Here is a 24,396-nt window from a genome sequence, read left to right as displayed (position 1 = left end):
GGAGAATCTGAAGAACTCTTCCTTCACATCATTTATCAGTTTGTGATGAGCATTTCTTCGCGTCAATATTTGATTAATGTTCACCACACTCACTGGACTGTTGACCCCACCAGAGCAAAGACCACATCTGTGTATCTTCCCATTTTATCTCCAGCACCTAACACAATGGCTGCCTAGAAAGTCTTTGTTCAACAAATGAATGGATAAATTTACTTTATTTGTAGACCAAGAGTGTCATGAAAGGTTTGTCTTTGCTTTTGTGTTTGTTTCTGTTTTTATTTTACAGTGCAATATTGGTTTCAGGAGTAGAATTCACGGATTCATCACTTACATACAACACCCAGTGCCCATCACAAGTGCCCTCCTTAATACCCAGCACCCATGTAGCCCATCTCCCACCAACCTCCCTTCATCAACCTCAGTTTGTTCTCTATTTGTCTCAAGAGACAAGTTGAGTCTCTTGTGGTTTGTTTCCCTCTTTTCCCAACGACCGCCGCCCCTTCCCGTATGTTCATCTGTTCTGTTTCTTAAATTCCACAAATGAGTGAAATCATATGGTATTTGTCTCTGACTATTTCGCTTAGCATAATACATTCTAGCTCCATCCACATTGTTGCACATGACAAGATTTCATTCTTTTTGATGGCTGATTAATATTTCATTGTATGGATAGATAGATAGATAGATAGATAGATAGATAGATAGATAGATACAAATCTTTATCCATTAATTAGTTGGTGGATATTTAGGGTCTTTCCATAGTTTGGCTATTGTTGATATTGCTGCTATAAACATTGGGGTACATGTATCCCTTTGAATCTGTATTTTTGTTTTCTTTGGGTAAATACCTAATACAATTGCTGGATCATAGGGCATTTCTATTTTTAGTTTTTTGAGGAACTTCCATACTGTTCTCCAGAGTGGCTGCAGTAGTCTGTAGTCCCACCAGTGATGCAAGAGGGTTCCCCTTTCTCTGCGTCCTCTTCAACACCTGTTTGTTTCTTGTGTTATTAATTTTAACCATTCTGACAGGTGTGATGTGTATCTCATCGTGGTTTTGATTTCTAATGAAAGACGTTTTTTAAAAATGTTTATTTATTTATTTTGAGAGAGAGAGAGAGAGAGAGAGAGAGCATGCACATGAGCCGGGGAGGGGCAGAGAGAGAGAGAGAGAGAGAGAGAGAGAGAGAGAGAGAGTCCCAAGCAGGCTCCTCACTGTCAGTGCAGAATCCAACAGGGGACTTGATCCCATGAACCATGAGATCACGACCTGAGCCAAAATCCAGAGTTGGATGCTTAACGGACTGAGCCAGCCAGGCACCTCTGTAATGAAAATTTTAATACAACTATTAATAAAACGTATTCTTAGGAACACTGATGCACCGCAAAATCTTAAATGGGTTTGATTCTTTTCTTAGAGGAGAGGAGTTAGTTGATCAAATAAATTTGGGAAATCTGGATTAAACAAAATCAAACATCCAACTTGACTGTGATATTTCTTGGAGACTTTAATATAGTAATATAGCATAGCATAGCCTTTAACATATTGAGCACTGTGAATCTTTGAGAAGGTAATCATATTTAGTATTTCACTCTGGAAGTTGTTTTTTTTTTCCCTAACAAAGTATGTATATTTATATCTATGTTTTTGCTATATTCGTATTAGTATACCCCCAGAGGTCTAGCCTTTTTCCACAGAGAGGAAGAATAGAAAGGACAGTAAGCAGCACATTGTTCTTTGACATGTCTGCATTTTCACTCTCAAATGCAGACAGAAACCTTGGGAATACTTAGTGTTTGAATATGCTCTTTCAAGCATGTTTGCAGAATCCTGCAATTGTAGTAAGATCCCTGAGTTTAGTTTCAACTGTTGATCTTGAAGAGCACAACATAAATGCAAAACTTACATAAAGCTGTAACAAACAGATCCTCCCCTACCAACACACACACATTCCTTCTAGCCAAAGCAACTAGAAAGGAAAAGCAATACTTTGACTCATGCTAACACCCTTGTCTCATGGCTGAGCTGGCCAGCTCATTTTGGCTAGGAATTGAAAGGGTCTGATTGCCTTAGTTAGCTTTGCGTAGTTTAAAATCTGTTTCACAGTCAGAAATACTACTACCAATCATGACTTGACAATTTGGTACCATGGGAAATTTGGCCACCTGGGGAACTGATTCATGTAGATGACTCAAAACATTTCATCCCTACTCATAAGAAAGTAATCCTAGAAATGTAAGGCTTCAAAGCCATTTATCTTCATTTATGACTGCCATGTTGTTCACACCATAGCTGCAGTCTTGATTGATGAAGATTGACTCTCGGAGCAGGAAAACCTATTGTTAATGAGCATTGACTCTTTGGTCATTTTGCCTGACTGCACATTACGTTCGTGCATGTCCCTTATCTCACATGTATGTACAGTTTTTGGGAGAGTTAAATGAGCTAATACCTATAAAGAGTTTACTATTCATCCATTCTAAGTGTTGAGTACATGTTAGCTTATTCTAAAGAGTATTTAAGGTGGGTCACAGCAATGTATAAAACACAATGCAAAAGAGAAATAGTTAAGAAAAGGAGGAAGCAAGGCCTAGAACTAAAACAGGGCCAAGAATAAAGCTATTAAAAATAGGCATATCGGGGTCCCTGGGTGGCTCAGTCAGTTGAGCATCTGACTTTGGCTCAGGTCATGATTTTACAGTCCCTGGGTTCAAGTTCCACATCAGGCTCTGCACCGACAGCTCGAAGCCTGGAGCCTCCTTCTAGTTCTGCGTCTCCCTCTCTCTCTCCCCCTCCCCTCCTCTCTCTCTCTCTCTCTCTCTCAAAAAAAAAAAAAAAAGAAACACTTTTTAAAAATTTTAAAAATAGGCATATCATTAAATCTTCATGGATATACTACCACTGCCAAGCACACTGCTTTTCGTATACTAGTGCTGAATATATGTTTGGTGAATTTATTTATTTGAGCCTAAACTATACTTTCTATGATTGGGTCACAAATTTCATCTTGAGAGCTCTTTAGCAGGAAAAAAAAAAAAAAAAAGAGAGACTACTTACCCAATTAAATGGCTTTAGGATTAAAAATAAATACATGCTCAGGATAAAGAAAACATTTTCTGATATTAAGACTGAAAAATAATTTCTCCTGAGGGGTCTTATAAGCAGGAAACTATACAATGAACTGAGTAATATTCATAACATGCTTTCTAATTTCAGGAAATGGCCACATCTAATAGGACTATTTCTTTCATTGTTTAAGCATAAAGCCACCATTGGCATGTGTATCTTTCATTTCACTAGGTATGTCTTTTCATTCTCTGTTTATGGGTCATTCTGTTCTTCCCAATTTCTAAACCAGTGGTTCTCAACCTTAGCTGCCCACTAGAATTATCTAGGGACTTTTAAAAATATAGCTGCCTGAGCCCAACACAGAACAATTATATCAGAATCTTTTGAGTTGGACCAGAGTATCAGTATTTTTTGGAAAGCTCCATAGGAGATTCTAATGTAGTCAGGATTGAGGAGAACTGCTCAAAACATTGGAATAAACTCGGGGTTCACGTCTCGTTCCAGAGCCATTTCTAGGTCATCCTTTCTAGTCCCAATGCTTTAAATACCATCAGTATTTCCCATGTTTCTAGACCCATGTAACCACTGTCCACTTGACATGTCAGCCCACTTGGATGACCAGTAGGCATTTCAAATGTACCATATACAAATCTTCAATCTTAATTTTACTCCTTATAATCTGTCCTGTTTTAGGAAGTGGCACTGTTACGCAACCTAGTTGCTTAGGCCACCCTTGACCTCTGTCTCTCACACCTTGTGTCTTATCCATTAGCAGTCTGTGTAAAATATACCCATGATCACCTCCACCAAAAAGATCCTAGTGGAGACAGCCAATATCTTTCACTTGGAGCACTACTAAACTTACAAACTAGTTTCTCTGCATTCACCCTGGTCCTATCTCCCATACGTACTCTATATTTCACACGGTCGTTCTGAATCACCCACGGGTGCCCATAACATTCAGAAACACATAACATCAGAATAAAATCCAAATTCCTTGAAACAATACGCAAGACCTTACAGGACCTGACCTGGGCTGCATCTTTTTGCTCGGTTCCTACCATTCTAACCCTCTATCACTGCCCTCCAGCCATGGCTGCCCTTTGTTTCCTTAGAACACATCATACATGCTCTTGTATCTGGGTCTTTGACTTGGTTTTCCTTTTTCCTGGAATGCTCTTTTCTGAAGCTATTTACAATAAATTATTTTTCTAACTACCTTCGAGTTTCTGCCCAAATGTTATCTCCTAAGGCCGTCCCTCACTATCTTATCAAAATAGCACTCATGCTATTATTCTGTACTCACTCTGCATTTCTTTCTTCATGACATTTATTACTACATAGAATTTTATTATATGTGTGTTTTTCATTTACATATTGTCTTTGTTGAACAAATGAGTCTGTGACTTCAGTTCAATAATTTTTGGCCGAATCCAGGGGTAGATTTTTTTAAATCTCTAGAGGCACTGGTTGTCAGGACTCAGTGAGTCTTCCCTAATACTTTCTCTCAAAGTTACTTTGAGATAGTTGTCTAAAAGGAGTGAGCTTGAAAGGGCATTTGACTAATTAAAAGTGAAGCCATATTCCTTAGTTGTCATCTGCCTAATGGCCCAAGGTGTTTGGAAGGTAACAGAAGGACTGATCAACAGCAAATCAGACCAAGCAGGTCTTGACCAGATACAAACACATTTAAAGCCTGGCCCATTTTAAGCATGAAAGGAGAGCTTAGATCTGAGTGCTCTGTAAGTATATCCAAAATTATTTAAGTGATTTAATCCAGAAAAGGCAGCTCAAGTTGAAATAGAAAACTTACAGTAAATGGAATGCAGGAGTCAAGAGAATGCAGTATTGTTTCCAGATCTGGGAAATGGGCCCCTTGATCATTTTACAAGTGGTAAAAATTAAATTTTGTGATAGAGGCACGTGTGTTTTCAGTCCTTAGCTGGTCTCTTACCAGTACTGCCGGTGCACACCAGGTAGGATCAGAAGGCAGAGTGTCATGGAAGATCCCTCCCTGGCTTCCTAAAAGAGGCAGGACAGTGGTCCAGAAATGCTGCTCTGCTGACTGAAGTGAAAATGTAGCAGTTGGCCAGCTCTGCTTTTACATCTGTGAACTCAGCAATGCTTTTTTGTTTGTGCCCAGTGTAGATGGGGGCTCTAGAGTGACATGATTAAGAGCCAGGACATTAGAGCTGGGCTAAACTAGTTTGAATTCTGACCCTTATATGGTTTGTATGAGCTTGGACAGACTATTGGACTTTGTGTGTGTCCTCAGTTTCCTCATTTGTAAAGTGCAAATAGCATTATTTTCTACCTTATAAAAAATACCCTCGCAGTGTTTTGTGAAGACTGTATGATGTGAAAATGTGTGATAACATGCGTAAGGTGTAAAACAATGATAGACATGTGGTAAATTCTCACATAAGGGCCATTTTGATCACATACATTTAGGTTCTGTCCATTTAGCTTCCACAGAGATTTTCCCTGTAGAGAGGTTTTTGTTTGTTTGTTTTATGCTACGAGATGGAACAGCAGTTTACAAGAGAATAAGAGACACACGTTCTAATCCAGAGTCTTTAGGCCTCTGGAGACCTTTGTCCAAAAACAGAACTCAGGCTTCTTTCTTGCTTTGGGTGCTGTTCTGGTGATGAATGCTGAGTTTTCCTGCCTGTAATGTCCTCAGTGATTGTTCCTTTAAACCAGACCATGGGGGCGCCTGGGTGGCTCAGTCGGTTGAGCGTCCGACTTCAGCTCAGGTCATGATCTCACAGCTCATGAGTTCGAGCCCCGTGTCAGGCTCTGTGCTAACAGCTCAGAGCCTGGAGCCTGCTTCGGATTCTGTGTCTCCCTCTCTCTCTGCCCCTCCCCTACTCGCATTCTGTGTCTGTCTCTCTCAAAAATAAATAAACACTTAAAAAAAAAAAAACAGACCATGGTATGAGTTAATGTATGGAGAATGATGCCGTTTTGTCTTATCCAGAGAAAGTGACTAAGCAAAACCTTACCTGTGAGATTCTAGCTCCTACTGGACTTGCCATTTTGCTTCGTCTGTGGATGCAGGTACAAGCAGGTATTTGAAGACTTGTCTCATGGAAAAGGAAGTTGAGACTTGTTCTGTGGTGCTGTCCAAGTTAGATCTAGAATTATGGTAGATCTTGCCAAAAGGTAGACCTCAGCTCTTGCGAGGAAGAAGTTTCTAACCATCTGGGCTAAATGACATGCTTTTCTTACATTCTTATGGAAAATAATTTACAGATGGGCAAGGATGGAGAAAGCATACAGAAACAAAATAAATTCCTACTCACATCAAAATCTGTCTTCTCTAAGAATTTGCGGTACTCCCCTATGCTGTTCTCAGCCAGAGTAGAGAGAGATGCTCTGTGCCAACATGTAACTTACAAACTTATAAACTCCTTTTAGCGTGGAACTTCCCCCTCTGTGTTCATATTCTGATTTACATATCTGTTTCTCATATGAAAGTGTGGAATCGTGTGTCTCCATTGCTTCACATAGCTCTGGGATTCTTTCTTGATCGTTGAATAAATGAAGGTAGGGAATGACCTAGAAATGTCCAACAAAAAGAAACTCCTCATTTTAAGTTGTTCTAAGCAAAAACTGCTACTCTATTATGAAGCATATTGTGCTGTTTGTTCTAGCTTCTTTTTAAATAGCAAATATTTTTATCCCTCAAATTGGCACTCTGGATTAGTTGCCCGCAACTCTTCGCTACAATCTGCAATTTTGCATAAATTACAGTGTAATGATAGCCTAGAAAACTGCTCAGACAGCTCCCAGTAGACCATTCGTGACTGACTGTGGACTCTTGTATAGTAAGAAGCCTATCTTGCCCAGCAGTTAATTATTAAGTTCTAACAGAACTCTCAGATTCTAGGAGATAGGTTCTAAGTTTTTTATTCTTGCTCTATCTTACAAACATGATGTAAAGCACTGGGCACCGAGAAGTTGCTTAAGACTCTGCTTATAAACGTTTTTATCTGGGTCCGTGTGATAGTTAGAAAAATTAGGCCCTCGCCCAGGCTGATAGCAGGTGCACCGTAAGAGGATAAAACTGAGTGTGGGAAAAAGTCATCTGAGGGTCAGAGATATGCATCATTCTACAGAGTAGCTGCTCCGACTTGTCAGTACTGGCTACCCAGGGAAGAGTTGAGGAGTTAGAAAGGATTAGGTACAGCAAGCCAGAGGATTCGAGGGAGAAAAGTAATAGGGCACCAGAACTGAAAACAGGAACGACAAGAATTTTCACAGGTTAACTAGCATATCATGTGCCGGATAGTCAGCTCTCAGGAGCAGGGACAGGTATCAAGGTGCTCATCTGCAAGGGGCAAAGGCAGAAGAGACTGAGGCATGATTTGAACACCTTTGTATTTAATTCCCTTGATTTATCTCTCTTTTGCTATCACACTGTGGTCTCCTGCATAGTAGGCTGAAAGCTTTTCCCTGGGTGGATAGTGTTATAATCAGAAACTCATTGATCAAGTCTAAGTATGAGTTTGATATTTCCCATGGGTATCACTAGCCCAACTCACTTAGGAGTAACAAGTTCACAAGATATTATTGACGGGGGAGTGGAATTACCTAAAAGATCTTTCTATATGCTTATTGAAATTCATCTTAATATTTTTTTCTTCTGCTTGACACTTTACAGGTTGTTCATTGTATGTATATACAACTCAGTGGATTATTATGTATCCCTCAATTCCTTGCTGAAACCATCAGTACTGACAAAGTGGGAAGTTTTTGTTTGGTTTTGGTTTTGTGGGGATTTGGGAAGCTCCCCTGCAAGAAGACACACTTCCATGGTTGAGAGGACCTTTCTGCATATAGGGAAGCTGTACTAAGGTAGAGATGGTTTATTTATTACTGGTTTATAGCAAGTCAAAGAGAAGAGGAAACACACAAGGGAAGCTCGTAAACAGATTCTGCTCCGTGTAGCTGAGCAGAAGGTGGTGTCATGAACTGAAAGGAGAAAGACCGCTAACAGGGGCCCCTGCGTGACTCAGTTGGTTGAGCACCTGACACTCCATTTCAGCTCAGGTCATGATCTCATGGTTCATGGGTTTGAGCCCTGCATCAGGCTCTGCACTGACAGTGTGGAGCAAACTTGGGATTCTCTCTCTCCTTCTCTCTCTCCCCTTCCCTGCTCATGCACTCCCTTTCTCTCTCTCTCTCTCTTTCTCTCTCTCTCTCTCTCTCGATAAACAAATAAACCTAAAAATAAAAAAATAAAAATAAAAAACCCCAGCCTATTCTCACTAAAAAAAAAAAAAAAAAGACTGCTATCAAGTACTGCTGTCTCTCATTGTTCTTCCTTTTTAAAGCTTTCCTGGTTATTGACTTTTCTTTTTCCTTATTAACTTTAGGATGAAATTATATTCTTCCAAAAAAATGCAGACTACCAGTTTTTATTGGAGTTGTATTCCATTTGTAATGAACGTAGGGAGAATTGTTATCTCTAGGATATTGAGTCTTTTACATAAGACATGGTTTATCTTTCTAGTTCTTCAGTCTTACTGATGTCTCTTGGTATTGTTCTGGAGATTTTCTTTTACCACATAGGTTTTGCACATTTCTTGTTAAGTTTATTTCTGAGTATTTTACTTCTTGTATTGCTATTCTAATGGAGTCTTTTCTTTCATTTTATCTTCTAATGTCTTGTTATATATGAAAGCTATTTATTACTGTATATTTACTTTTTATTTGGCAATTTGTTGAATTCTCTCACTGCTTATATTACAATTTTCAGACCTATTTAATATTAACATCTTGAGTTTATGTTTACTAATCTTCTCATTTCTTTTGTTTCTTTTTGGTTCCTTATCTACTTTTTTTAAGTTAAGTGATTGATTCACTTCTTTTCTTTTATTGATTCAATTATTTTAGTTCTTTGTTTTATCTTTATTTTATAGGATCTAATATATAGTAATTTCATTATAAATGTTTCTAGAATTTCTGCACTGTTGTTTTGTGTTTTCTTTTTGACCCAAGAATTATTTAAAATAGGGTTTAAAAAAATCCTGCTGAAAAAACATTTTGATTTCTTTTTTTAAATGTTTATTTGTTTATTTTGAGAAAGAGAGAGAGAGAGCACAAGCAGAGGAGGGGCAGGGAGAGAGGGAGAGAGAAAGGAGAGAGAGAAAGAGAGAAAGAGGGAGGGAGAATCCCAAGCAAACTCCCTGCTGCCAGTGCAGAGCCCGATGCGGGACTCGAACTCACAAACCATGAGATTATGACCTCAGCTGAAATGAAAAATTGGATGTTTAACCAACTGAGCCATCCAGGAGTCCAGAAAGAACCTTTTAATTTCTGACTTTTTCAATAATTATAACTTTATAGACTTGTGATGAAAGAAAATATCTGAAGTTTATCAACCTATTTTTTGGAATTAATTAAAATTCTCTTTGTAGCCAAAGAGAATGCCATTTAAAAAATATTCTTTGGCTACATGAAAAGAAAATGTATGTTCTGCTTTCAAAATTTGGTATATTGCAATCAGGTACATAACATTAATTATGTTATTTGCCTTTTCTATATCTTTGATCTGTTGTGGATTGAGAAAGGTGAATTAAATTTAGCAAATACAATGTGTTTCTTTTTTGATTTGTATCCCTTATAATTTCTGCTGTATGAATTATATTTCTCTTACATGTTACTTATATATTTCTCATTGTTGTGAGTTCGTTTGAATCACATCTTTGCATTATAATGTGTACTTTCTTTGTCCTATTTAATGGTAAATTTCTCCTTATTTGACAATAAGAACATCATCTCTTTTTTTGTCCTTTTCCTGCTACGCATTTGCCTATCTTTTATTTTTGACATCCAAACAGCTTTGTTTTAGATGTACCTTATATAAAGTATAGAGTTAGATTTTGTTTTTGGTTTGCAAGCCAATTTGGAAATAGGATTCTTTTAAAAATAGATAACTTAGGAAAATTTGTTATGAAGATAAATATATCTGATCTGAACTGTGTATTAGTTTCTGTTCTGTTTGTTGTTTTTATGGCTTTTACTTATTTTTTACATTGTTTTTTTTTTTTATGTATGGTTCTTCTGATATTTAGGAAAGTTAGTCATTACTCTAATAGTTATAACTTTATGCAGTACTCTTAGTTGTCTATTTCTTCATATGGTATCTATTGATAATCTAATTCAAAAAATGGAGGCTCCTGGCTGACTCAGTCAGTTGAGCATCCAACACTTGACTTTAGCTCAGGTCATGATCTCAGGGTCGGGATCAAGCCCCAACTGTGTCGGGCTCCAGAGTGAGCGTGGAGCCTGCCTCGGATTCATATTCTCTGTCTCTCTCTCTGCCCCTCCCCCAATTGCACATGTGTGTGGTGTGCATGCACGTGAGTTCTATCTCTCAAAATAAATAAATAAATAAAAATGATAAAATGCTTTTATTTTTCTTCCCTGATTCCATTTCTTTTGTCTCCAACCTGATATTTGCCAGTAAAAATTATCTTTGTAATGTTTTTACCTTGTACTTCTAAATCTTCTTCTTCTTCTATTATTTGATTGATCAGTTTTAAATGTTTTTTTGATCCTAGTCATTAGATAACATAATTAATGTTATGTTAATCTAGTTCGCAATCAGCAACCTTTCTCATCTTTGCCCTTCCCATTCCAATTTTGTTAGTTATACCATTTTTTTCATATTTAGACCAAATAGGATTTACATTTTGTCCGTCACCCAGCTCTCATTTTTTTTAGTCTTACTTTTATGATTAAATATATTCCAAACTTTCTAATAGTCCTTTTGCTGTTTTCCTCAGATACATGATATTGATTCATTAAAGTTAATCATTTAACAAGTTCTTTAGGAAAAACACAAGGGAACAGTATTCCCTGAGTTCTTACAATTTCAAAATTGTTACCTTTATTCTTGGAGAATGATTTGACTGTGACTCCCATTTTTTTTTTTTTTTTTTTTTTTTTTTTTTTGCATGAGTCTCTTGCAAATATTGCTCTTCTGTTTTCTGGAGTTGAAGATACAAATTTGAATTTTTGCTCGTAATACTCTTCTTCTTTGATGTTTACAATCCAGCTACTTTACTGAAATTTTTCTCAATGTTGACCATTATGGTCAATTGTATGGATTCAAAGTCTTCTTTTTCCCCAGGTCCTGTGCCTTTACATTCTTAATTTTTAAATTTTTGGCATAATGTTTGGTCATAACATTCAACTTTTCCATTGCGACACTTTTTGTTGCTGAGTGTATTGGTATGTTGGTAAATTATTTTTTTAAAAAAAGGTTTATTTATTTATTTTGAGAGAGAGAGAGGGAGAGCACAAGCAGGGGAGGGGCAGAGAAAGAAAGAGAGAGAGAATCCCAAGAAGGCTCCTCACTGTCAGCACAGTGCCTGCCATGGGACTTGATCTCACTAACCTTGAGATCATGACCTGAGCCAAAATCAAGAGTCAGGCACTTAACTGTCTGAGCCCCCCGGGCCCACCAGTACGTCGGAAAATTCTTGAAAAAAAAAAACTCCTTCTTTTTTTGTGTGTGTGTGGGGGGGAGGGGGCTGCCAGTTTTAAAATATATTCTTTTATTTACTTAAAAAGTATAGTAAAGTTCACTCTTTTCGGTGTACAGTGCCATGAATTTAGATAAATGCATACAGTCAAGGAACTCCACTAGAAGCAGAACAGCTCCGTCACCCTCAAAATTTCCCTGGGCTGATTTTTACATAGCATTCTTTTACTAATTCTGTGTCAAGTATTTTTTGCTTACTTATCATTGAGTGAGTTAGATCTCTTGGACCTCCTGTGGGTCGGGTACTTCTGCTGGGGACTGGGGAGGAGGTGCTGGGCAGCCTTCAGATCCCTTCTTCACCACTTACACAAAGTCAAACCGCTTCCCGTTAAAATGGCCCCTCCACTTGAGTCTTTCTGTTACGAGGCAGTGTGAGCCATCCCGGGTCCGAGCGGGCCTCTTCTGCCTCTATTTCTATCTTCTCTGCTACAGATAAGAGATATATTTTGTATTTTTGACGTGGACCCTGCACCTTCGAACAGTGTATTTTCGCGGTCATTTTCAGAGATCTCCTGCTACTGGCCATCTTGTTATTCTCTGCATTTCTTTGCCGCCTTTCTTCCTGTGTGTATATATTAACTCCGCTGCTTCTGGGTAACTCGCACATATTTTTGGAATCTATGGAAAGTATGTCTTTCTGGTTTTGCTAAAAATGGAGGTTATATAGTTTTTGTTGTTGTTGTTAAATGTGTAGCACTTGTAGGTTATCTAGGAGAAGAGACAAGGTACTGTCTCACACAGCCACGCTCTGACTGGAAGTCCTTTTCTGACTACTCTCATCCTTGCCTTTCTTTCACTTCTCTTCCTTGGCTCACACTTAAAGCACTGGAAGCCGTCAGGCTGGTAACCTCTCTTATTCATACACCACGTCATTAAAGCATGTATGAATATTTCCTGTTATATCTAAAGCCTCTTCATTATTTCCTAAACACATAATTTCAAAGTTGGTCCATTTTTTTCCTGTTCTTCTGTTGGCTTGGAATGCCCTTTTCTTCTTTCTTGAATTGGTTTGAGACCTAAAGTATATTGCCTCCTTTAGGAACCCTTCCTTGACACCTCCCCAAGAGGAGGCAGAATTAATCTCTTAGCTGTGCTCCCACAATGCATTGCCCTATCTTGGATGCACTTACTTGCTGTTTTCAGAGCTTATATACCTAATTATCAAGCCAACAAGTATCCCACGTATTTACATATTAACCTCAATACAGAACTTTCACGTGCTGGGTTTCTAGGACCTTACTTAGATCTCTCTTTTGATGGTCAGCACATGCTCTCATTTGGTCTTATTTGATTTTCCACTGGTTAATTGAAGGGTATAATATTTTCGGTCATCTAAGTTTTCTTATCTAGCTTTTGTTCTTAAAGTGTTGTAATCATTTGAAAGCAATTCTCCTACTCTTAGGATATAACTGAATCTCCCCTAGAATGATAGCATCCATAACTTTTGAAAAAGCTCAGTAACTATTAATGGGAGCTCTTCTCCATTCCAGGTGATGCAACCGTGACAATAGCTCACAGATACACTCCCAAAGAACAATTGAAGATCCATACGCAGCTGGCAGATGTTATCATAGTAGCTGCCGGTAAGTCTTTGGTGGCTGTTATTTGGTGGAATGTCATCAGCAGAGTAATTCCTGCCCTAATTGCTGACATGTCTGTAAAAACAGCTTCTTGGGAGAGTTCGGTATATGTATGACTAACTTCCATCGGCTGGATTCTGTCTCCTGGCAATTATTATAGTGGTTTGTTGTGCCTATGTTAACATTTGTCACTTCATTATGGAAAACCCAAGTAGCCTTTGGAATGACAGGTTAAGCACAAGAACAAATGTGCAGGTTGCCAGTTCCTTCATAGACATGGTTGATTCTAAACGTGAATGAGTTATGGGGAGGCTGGTAGGAAATGCTCTTGATAAGATAGCTAGGGCTAGCTCCTGTGGGACCCTTGGAAGGACTTTGATATAAGCCAAGAAAGGCTGAGAGCAGGAGGTTGACATGGCCTGGCTTATGTTTTTAGAAGAGCGCTTACACTATGTCAAGGAGTATTCGAGAGGAGCAAGAGTAGGAACAGAGGACAGTTATTGCATTTTCATTTACTGGATGTAGGATTTTTCCTCATTTTCTATTCAAACGTACAAAAATGATTCTACCCTTTGCTTCTACCTTTCCTCTTGCCACATACACATAGGATTTCTACATTGCAGACAATTGTGAATCTTCTTGTTTATCCAAGGCTGAACGAGAGCCTTTTGTATTTTATCAATTAGATGTTATTGGTATTTTCTAGACTTTACATCTGAATTTTTGAGTAGTTACAAACTATGAAAGCAGAGCACAAGTTCCAGAAGAAACAGTTTGATGAAGCGGATAATGGTCATTTAAATTAGTTTCACCCAAATTTAGTTTACTTTCTTATTCTGTTATAGGCCCTTCTCAGGAAATCAGAATATACATGTGATCACTCCAGGTAGAGTAATTTGCCTCCTGATAGAGTAAACATAGAAATATTCCCTTTTCCAGGGGCGCCTGGGTGGCTCAGTCAGTTGAGTGTCCGACTTCTGCTCAGGTCATGATCTAACGGTCCGTGAGTTCGAGCCCCACGTCGGGCTCTGTGCTGACAGCTCAGAGCCTGGAGCCTGCTTCAGATTCCGTGTCTCCCTCTCCCTCTGCCCCTCCCCTGCTCATGCTGTGTCTCTCTCTGTCAAAAATAAAATGAACATTAAAAAAAATTAAAAAAAAAAAGAAATATTCCCTTTTCCAGAAGTCCCCAGTAAGCTGGTACAGCTAACCACATTTCCAGTTTTTCTGAGAAATTACATTCAGGTAATATTAAATGAGAACTTTTTAACAGGATGGAGAGGAGTAAGACAGATATTTAGAGATGCAATAAAAAGTTTCAGACTACAGTTAACATTAAGTGAAATACTGCTGCAGCAACTGATATATGCATAGAAGATTATGAATATTGACTTCTTTTATGAAAGAAGATTATGAAAATTGACTTCTTTTTAGAAACATTGGATTTACCTACAAGAGTCAGAATTCAGTGAGTAGAGAGGAATTTGGTCATCCTCATTCATCTCAAACTTTAGACAGAGTGAAATTTACGTTCTCTTTACAAGGTGCTACTTGACTCTAATGTTAACTGGTAAAGAATGTTTCACAATCAATCTTACTTTCTATTTATCAATTAAAATATTGAATGAATATTTTTTTCTAGTGGGGCAAAAATTCCTCAATGTACATTCATGCTTATGTTTTTCTTGCCATGAGAAATGGCAGATGGGTGGTCCTCTTTCAAGAACCACTGACATTCTCTTGTGAATAAAGCAAACTTTATGTCACAGTCCTTATCACCATCTATGTCGTCATCCGTCAGTGTCTCTTATAGACTCACTGTTTGCTCCTTTGTAAAGGCCTGAATCAGCACTGAGTACAAGGTGTTAAAAAATAAGATGGGAAAAGAAAAAGGGAAGTGAAGGAAGGGAAGGGAAATGAGGACCAAGCCTCTATAAAATTAACAAGAGAGGAGCCAGGAGGTACTCAGGCTCCTAGGTGTGGAGACAGTATTGAGGCTCTGTCTAGCAACCATCCCAGTCAAGGCATCCTGCTACCACCAGAGGGCACCAGTCAGGTGCCAGCTATTATAGACAGCCACACTCCATCCACAGTCCGTGGAGTTTACCACGCTCCATCCCAGTCATGGAGGACATTTTGGATGAAGATAGTGTGAACAGGTCTTGTGCCTGCCTCATATTCCAGCTCTAATGCCTGTAACTAGAAACAAAGGCATTTTGTAGAATGCTAGAAGACAGCCCCGTAGATAACCCTGCAGTTGTCCTGAAGAAATAAATATTTGGATAGTGGGAAGTTTGGAGAAGGAAAATTGAGAGTTCATAAAAAATAACTAAAGATTGCTACATTTCCATGTCCTTAATAATCACCTGGTGAACTGAAGGATAAAATATGTAGATATTGGCAAATTACAGTGAAATTCTAAAGAAAGCATGAATTAGCATAGAAAAGAAACTCCATATCATCGGACGATAGGAATGAAATCTTACAAAAATGACCACATCGTGCATTATGTGTGGGAAATAAACAACTACAATTAGCAGTGGGTATTAAAGAAGAAGATAGTGATCTAATGGCAGAGGTAGCTGGAACAGGGAGGGCTGGATTGTTGTCATAACTAGAATGTCAGCATATATGGAAACAGTCCCATCTACAAGTCAGGAAGAGAAGGAGGAGTGGTGTGTGATGTATCAGAGAGATCGATAATGTCTTTCGACAATGAGGGATGACGGAAAAGAATGTAGTGAGTGATGAAATCTTGGAATGGGCTTGCAGAAGAAAAAAGTTAAAAAAGGAAATCATTGTGTAAAGATCCGGAGGCATGAATAAAACTAGCTTATGTTAATAACAATCTCACCCCTCTAGCTTCTCAAATTCCCATAGTCCTATCCTTATAGGTTTAACGATGAATCACTTACTTTTTAAACACCTCTCCGCACATTTGAGATTTAATTTCAAAGCCCAGATCTGAAAATCAGATCCTGTCAAACTATGCATTCTGAAATAAGGAGCTTCAGGTCCCTCCTCAAAACTACTCTCCAGATTCACAGAGAGAATGAATCTGTTTCTAGGGCACTTTACTGTACCGTGTTTATGGCACTTATCACCTGTTTATGGTTGTCTGTCACCTTCACTAGACTCTAGCAGGGATGGGACTGGTATTTCTTTTTTTTTTAACTTGGTATATAAGTGCTTCAGACAAAATCTGACACATAGTGGGTGCTCAATGAGCGCGTGCCGTATTCATTTTGAAATTACAACTGGAGCATGGACTTCGTCAAACTGATACAAATTTAGCTGATGAATTTTTAAGAATATAATTTTATAAAGGTGGAATGAATCATCTCTCTAGTTACTGATTGCATCACACAGTGGTAGCATGACTTTTGTAACTACTAAACATTCCTAGTTTGTCATCGTAAAGTAAATTGATAAAGTCATAAAGGTGAAAGATTTGTTCATACGAGAGCAGTTTGTATCATTAAGTGGATGTTTGGATTGATTTGATTTGAAATACTAAGATTAAGAAATTCTGAGCAGGGTGAAGACAGTAAAGAGACTGTCGTAGACATCTAAAATATAGTAAGACTGTTAAACCGTTGAATGGAAAGAAATGGTTTAAGGGAAGGCCTCATTGGCTCTGCAAGGCTAAAGAAGGGAAAGCCAGCCAGGACAGGGCACCGATGTTAACAGTGTGTTAGAAGATCCTTTGACTCATTTGTATCTCACGCTTCCAGGAGACTGGGGGAAACCCTAAGTCTATAAAAGTTCTAGGAATCTTCATTATTCAAGCAGGAGAGGCAGGTATTTTCCAGACATTGTCCAGAAGACCCTCCACCCATGTGAGTAAACTGAACTAGCCTCATGCAGAAGATGAGCTGCTGAGTCAATGCCACTTACATATTAACCTCTGGATACAGAGTGTCATAGTTGGTGAAAGCTGGCGTTTTGTCCACTAAGCCATCCCCTCCAGCGTGATGAATGAACCTTCACAGTCATAACTCTAGCGTCTCTATTGCAACACTTTTAATGATAGACACTGTAATATAAAACAGGATAAATAGGCAATTCAGTAGAGTAATTTGGAGTACTCATACTTACTCGTCATAAAATAAAGGTGACCAACCAATTTCTTTTCACGACTTTTCCCATCATATCATCAAGTTTTGGATACACTCCCATCAAACATCATCTTGGGTTCTCAATGGAGTTTTCCCTCTGGTGGATTTCTTCTTCCTTGGAGCAGGGTTAGTAATTTTCTGGATGCCAGGACACTGAGAAATTCCAAGGGGTGGGGCATGGAAACTCTCTGTTCCACCATATCCACAGCTCATGCAACTCAGGAGTGGAACTTGCCTCCTTACAGCCCTGGGCGCTTTCTGAGTGGATGCCACACATTTCATGGTTTCACTAATGCTAGTGTTCTTTCCCTATCTTATTTGTTTGTGTGTTTGTTTGTTTATTTATTTACTTTACATTTTAATGTTTATTTATTTTTGAGAGAGAGAGAAAGAGAGGGACAGAGCACGAGTGAGCGAGGGGCAGAGAGAGAAGGAGACATAGAATCTGAAGCAGGCTCCAGGCTCTGAGCGTCAGCACAGAGCCGGATGTGGGGCTCAAACCCACGAACCATGAGATAGAGAACCCGGCATGAGCCGTGAGATGATGACATGAGCCAAAGTCGGACACTTAACAGACTGGGCCACCGAGGCGCCCCTGCTTGTTTATTTATTTATTCCATTTGAGAGAAAGAGAGAGAGAATGAGAGAGCATGCGCACAAGCAGGGGAGAGTGGCAGATGGAGAGAGAGACAGTCAGAGAGACAGAGAGAGAGAGACCATCTCAAACAGCCTCCATGCTCAGCTCAATCCCACAACCACAGGATCAGGACCTGAGCTGAAATCAAGGGTCGGATGCTCAACCAGTTCAGCCACCCAGGCGCTCCTCCATATGCTATTTCTTATTCTCCATATTGCCCCTGTAGCCTCAGTTCCCCCACTTAGAAGTCCTTCCTGCCTTCCTAAATGTGTCATCTATCTCAATCTTGTCAGTTATCTTCAATGATATGGAGTAAGAATTTTCAGAATTTAAATCCCAGCTCTGCCACTTGCTAAGTGTGTAACCTTGGTTAAGTCACCCCATGTGTCTGAGCCTCAGATCGTTGGTGTAAAGAATTATGGTTTCTAACACTGTATTGTGAAGCCAGCCAGGCCGGGGAAGGAACATGGCACAGTGCCTAACATATTGCAAATGCCCAATACATGTCATATGCTAATATGTTATCTGTTGGCCCTTCTCGGGCCATTGCATATGAATTTAAACAGTGATTCGGAAATAAGAAATCAGTTGATTAGCAAGCTACAACTCTGATATAACTAAGGGAAAAGACTTTTGGTTACTTTTGATGCTACCATAGTATCAAAGTCGACTGGTCATCATAAACATAAATTAATGAATGAAGTGACTTACAGAGAAGAGACCAACTTCATAAAAGATTTATTTTTACTTAAGATTTATGGCTTCTTGGGATACTGCCTTTTGCTCATAGCTGTGCATTCTGTTCTCCCCGGATGAGTCCCTCATGGCCTTTCTCTTGGGGTACAATGTGACTTTAGGAGAGGTTAGGGAAGGAGAGACACTTAGCTGAAGGGGTTTATTCTCTCAGACCTCTGCCCACCCTTTCAGTCTCCCTCTCCCATTCTAGCCCACACCATCAATTCCACTTGCATGTTAACCTCTGGATACAGAGTGTCATAGTTGGTGAAAGCTGGCGTTTTGTCCACTAAGCCATCCCCAGAACCTCCCTGATGCACAATACAGAAGCTTCCTCAAAGTGTGAGAGGGTGCTTGACTATTGACTGTTTTCCTGACGTCAGTAATACATCCCTACCGTGAGAACCTAGCAAACATGTACAATAAGCCAAAGTCAACCACAGTTAACAGTTTGGTGTTTGGCCTTCCACTGTTTTATATTTGCATGCAAATGTAAATATTTACATAGTTCTTTCACCCTGCCTGTACCATTTGCATTTTACAGTTCCACACTGTGTACCTGTTTCCTCATAAAATGCATTCTTCTGAAACGTGATTTCTTATGGCTTCATAGTATTCTCTGCTGCTGGGTATAATTTATTTATTCAGTTCTTGATGGGGGGACATTTAGATTATTCCCAGTTTTTACTATTTTGAACATTGTAGTAAACAACTGTGAACACCTTTGTGAGCCCCTGTGATTATTTGCACAAGGAACCTGTAATATCTATTATATTGGTCTTAAGTGCTTTATTTGCTAACAAATGGTTACTTGTATTTTCAAAAACAAAACTAATATTTAAAGCTTTGTGTATAACAAAAACTATATATGTGCATGTAATACCAAGTGATATTTTATGCCTTTCATGGGTGTTGTTAAACAGCCTTACCACACACAAAAGTAATAGACATGTATTATTTGTAACCCCCTCTGTAGGCCTATCGGCCATTACACATCAGTATGCCACCAGGCCTTAGGGATGCACACAGGAGGATGGCAGGGTGTGGCGTAAGGGGGAAGGGACAAGAATCGGAAGCAGGATGTGCATCGAAGCATGGCCTTTAAAGTCAGGAGGATCTGGGTTCAAATCCAGTTTGACCCAGTTCGAATTTAGAAATCACATTTAATTCTCTGGGCCTCATTTGAAACTATTGTAAGATGGAAGTAATAATACCAATGGTACAGGGTGCCATAAGAATTAAGTGCCCAGCACATAAGTGGTGCTAAAGAAATGGAGTTTCCCTTCCCTTCAGTCTGACTTTCTGTTGTGACCCTCTGACTAAAATTACAATATGCTTTAAATGAAAATTTGTCATGCAGCACCAAAAGGTCAAGTTGCCGTTACTTTGACACGTAGACTGTAAAAGGTGCGTATGAACTTGTAAATTTTTCCTTGACCCGTGTTATCGTCAAATAAGCAAAAATGCCCTTCCCCTCAAATTGAGCACCTAAGAAGCATCCCAAGGCTTTATTTCTTTTTCTTCATTTTTCCTGAGGCCCTTATAATTTTTTTTCTCAACTTGTGATTGCACGGACTTGTGAAAAAAGGGGTTATGATCCTTTCGTCACCAAGTGTTTTTAGCTGATATCAGTATGTGGGAAGCAGAGATTGATCTTTCTTTGGAGGTTCTTTCCTTTACATGTTTTTCTACTTCCTGATTTTCTTGAGCAAAACAAGTGTGGAGCAGCAATATCTAAGGGTACTTCAGTAAAGAGCAATTAGATCAAAGATCTATCTTTATTATGGAGAAATAGAGATTTTCTTTGAAATATATCTTGAATTGTTAAATGATAATGTCATTTAGAGCTAGTTCTACTGGGTTGCATATATGTGGATCACAGGGAGGAAGAATCCTTTCAAGATAATGTCTCTAGCCATTGGCATTATCTCTGTTAGGTTTTCATGGCCAGGTCTTTAAAAAAATTTACATTATGAAGTATTAAAAATGCGCATCATTTAAAAATTGCACATCAAAGTGAGCAAAAGAACAACGTTAACACCTACCAACCAGATTTTCAAACCTGAATATCATTAGAGATGTTTTTTTTTTTTTATTTTTTTTCCAATATATGAAGTTTATTGTCAAATTGGTTTCCATACAACACCCAGTGCTCATCCCAAAAGGTGCCCTCCTCAATACCCATCACCCACCCTTCCCTCCCTCCCACCCCCCATCAACCCTCAGTTTGTTCTCAGTTTTTAAGAGTCTCTTCTGTTTTGGCTTAGAAATGTTTTTTAATTTCTACATGCTGTACCTTTCTGCAACTTGTTTTGTTCTGATTAATGTTATTGATTAATTAATTATTAATTAATGTTATGCTATTAGTGTTATGTTCTAGAGGTAGCACTATCTGTATGATACTCAGTTGACTGAGTATCCATTTTCTGTTGATAGATATGCATGTTACTTCTAATTTATTGCTATTACAAACAGTGCTGTGGTATGTAAGTCTGATATATCAACACATATTTTGCCACTGCATATATTAGGCCCTACATCAGGTACTGGGAAACAAAGATGCATAAAATATAATTCCAGCTCTTGAGAAGTTCGGAGTCTAGCAGAGGAAAAGATGTACAAACAAATTAGCAAAGTACGGTTCACTAACATAATATTAGAGGGGTGTGTGTGTGTGTGTGTGTGTGTGTCTGTCTGTCTGTCTGTCTATCCATCATCTAGAAAAAGGGAAATGGAGAAAGAGAGAGAGAGAAACAGAGACCAAGAGAGATAGAAACTGAGGCAGAGAGATAGAGAGACAGAGACCAAGAAGGATGGAGACACACAGAGAGAGGGAAAGACAGAGACAGATATAGAGGAAGAGACCAAGACTGAGACCCAGACAAGAGCGACAGAGAGAGAGCACCACTGAGGAGGAATGAGCCCTGCTTCACTGGTTCTCAAGATGAACGGGTAGAGCTGGGCCCCAGCCACAGCATGAACAGAAAGTCACTGGGCAGAATCTAAGAGAAGGGGACTTCTGGAAGCTTAGAGCTGAAAAACACTATGCACATATCAAAGAAAATATTCGATGCCTGTCAAAATGATAGATGTCTGTCTGTGAGTGGTGAATGATGAAGCTGACTATTTAGGAAAGGCCAGAGAGCAGAATAAATGAAGGGATTTGGATTTTATCCTACCGGCTGGGGGCAACTTTTAAATAGTTGTAGGTATTGGAGTAACATAATCATATTTAAATTCTAGAATGGTTACTCTGGTAGCCTCTGGGCAGGGATGAGGCTGGAAGTAGCACTGACGTGGCCCTAAACTAATACAGCAGTAGCTGAAAGTGAGACAGAGAAACAGAAGGTAGACGAGAAAGTTTTTCTGTCTTCGTATCCTGGGCATACGGTGTGACCATTGATGAGGGAGCGCACATAGAGAGGAAGCAGGTTTGGGAGGAGTTGAAGATGGGTGGGGGGCACAAGTTTTGAAGTGTAACAGGATAATAAAAGAGGAGAAAGGGAATCGAAATACAGAGGACCTCGATGAGATATGTGATGAGGGCAGAATAGTGAGAATTACAGGGACAGCATTGCAAGTGACTCCTGCTGTATTGTGACCTCCATTAGCCAGGACCGTGTCTTATTTACCTTTGTAGTTTTTGTACCTAGTGAAGAGCTTTGCACTGGGGACTAGAAAACTCGCTGTGGAATGAATAAGCTTCCTTCTTTAGAATTCAAGTGCTTGGTTGAAAGCCTTTTTCCTAGAAGTCGAGGAGGGCCTTCATAGAAGCAGATGATCTCTTTCAGGTCCATGCAGCCTTAGATTCTCCTTAATACCTTGTTTGGGGCTGTTCCACTTCACGAAGGCTTAATATGGCATTCCATCAGCACCCTTGACTCAGAGCTTGCACCTGCAGAATTCAAAGGTAAGGCAGGGAGGAGGCAGAGAGACAACTGAGAAACGATGACTGTCTTCAGTGAAAGAACAAGAAAATATTGCAGCTTTCCCTTCTAGTGTGGGTAACAATATGAGCCCTTCTTTGGTGAAGTCATCATTCCTGTGGTAGATTCCGAGTGTGTGGTATTGTGGGATGTCTCCTCCAAACATGTGTTGACTGGCAGAAAGTGAAATGATTTCATTAGATCTACAGTCGGTCATTATTCGTTGTGGCTTTGCAATAACATCCATTCACCTCATCCAGGAAAAGCGAAAATTGGAAAAAAAAAATTCCGGGATCAAAATGTCACACGTCAACACTCGTGTAATAATCCACACAGAGGTGGTGTTTGAAACGGGTGATCTGACTGTGCGCCTGGCTACCTGCTTTAGGTGTGGCTTCGTTTCCGAAGGGGAGCGATAAGAAGTAAGGAAGCACCCTGTTGGCATAGATCTCCTCAGGCAGCTTTCTATGAAAGTCCTTTCTTTTTACCCATTTATGTGGTCAGAGAAAAGTTTCTGGCCCTGGCTCTTCATCCCACACCTAAGTGCATTTACCCCAAATTTATTTCTGACTTGGCTAATTAATAATTGCTTATTTTAGAATGACTTACCCTTGTTACAAAACCTGAGGATTAATGAGTACTATGCATGAATGTGGGCTTTATGCCTGTGGTTGGAACAAATTCAAATACGTCATAGTCCTTCTCTGAGTGTGCCGATTGCAGGTAATTCAGCCTTAATATCCTAACATGTGCCCATTAAATCAAGGTAGTCATCAATATCAGGGATCAGATATTACACTGCGAAAAAAAAGGCAGGTGCATTTCAATAATACTTCTATTGAGTTTCTATTGCGTTACATAATTCATACTTACATTTATTTTTAAAATAACCAGGATGGTTTCTTGTCTCTATAAAACACACACACACACACACACACACACACACACACACACACACACGTGCGCACGTACACACAACACATAGACACACACACAAGGGATACATTATAATATACATTCTTCCCAGGATAGTTGGTGAAGATATTTGTGGTGAAATAATGTGGTATTCCATGTCAAAATGAATGAAGATTGCCTCTTGTATACTAAGAGTACCATGAGTTATTTTAGGTCACTAAGATATCACTTCAAACTTACTTTATTTGAGTAAAAAATGATTTGAAGGCATTTCCCCCCTCTTATAAATTTTCTGACTTTTTACTGGAAGCTCTGCAAAGGAATACTGAGTGGCTTGGAAAGAACTCAGAAAATGCCACTTGTTTACCATGGGCACTAGATAGTAAACTGGGGTAAATTTCTTCAAATACCAATAAATAGAGTTAAAAACTTGTTTTGGATAGAAGCTTGTGAATGGACATTATCTCAGCTTCCAAAACACTGCATGTAGGAATATCCTAAAGAGAATTGTAAGGAGGCTTACTGAGATGATATTCAAAGATCTCCATCACAGATTCATCTCTGACAGCCAAAAGTTGGAAACAGCCTAAGCATCCAACAACATGGGAATATTTACTCTGAATGATGGTCTACTTATAAAAGGGAATTCTTATGGGCAATTATACTTGAAAATAATTATATTAGATTGCATCTATGATAGAAATCCAAATAGGAACACACACACACACACACACACACACACACACACACACACACACACACTGACAGAAAAACAAAGAGGGAAGAAAAAGTACAATTTGAATGGAGTAGTTACTTCTGGCGAATGGTTAATAAGTGATAGATAAATGTGGATTCCTTTTT

General features: G+C 39.0%; 1 protein-coding gene across 1 annotated transcript in view; it reads left to right on the top strand.

Annotated features, from left to right (window-relative positions):
• The window catches only part of MTHFD2L (methylenetetrahydrofolate dehydrogenase (NADP+ dependent) 2 like), a 144,894-nt gene that overhangs the window by 57,341 nt on the left and 63,157 nt on the right, over positions 1 to 24,396 (top strand). The window contains exon 6 of the mRNA XM_042936196.1: positions 13,118 to 13,210. Coding sequence (XP_042792130.1) covers positions 13,118 to 13,210 — 93 coding nt within the window. The remainder of the gene's footprint in view (positions 1 to 13,117; positions 13,211 to 24,396) is intronic.

This window comes from Panthera leo, chromosome B1, assembly GCF_018350215.1.
Source record: "Panthera leo isolate Ple1 chromosome B1, P.leo_Ple1_pat1.1, whole genome shotgun sequence".
NCBI lineage: Eukaryota > Metazoa > Chordata > Mammalia > Carnivora > Felidae > Panthera > Panthera leo.
The sequence above is the reverse complement of the archived record's forward strand: the minus strand, read 5'-3'. Positions and strand labels throughout refer to the sequence as shown.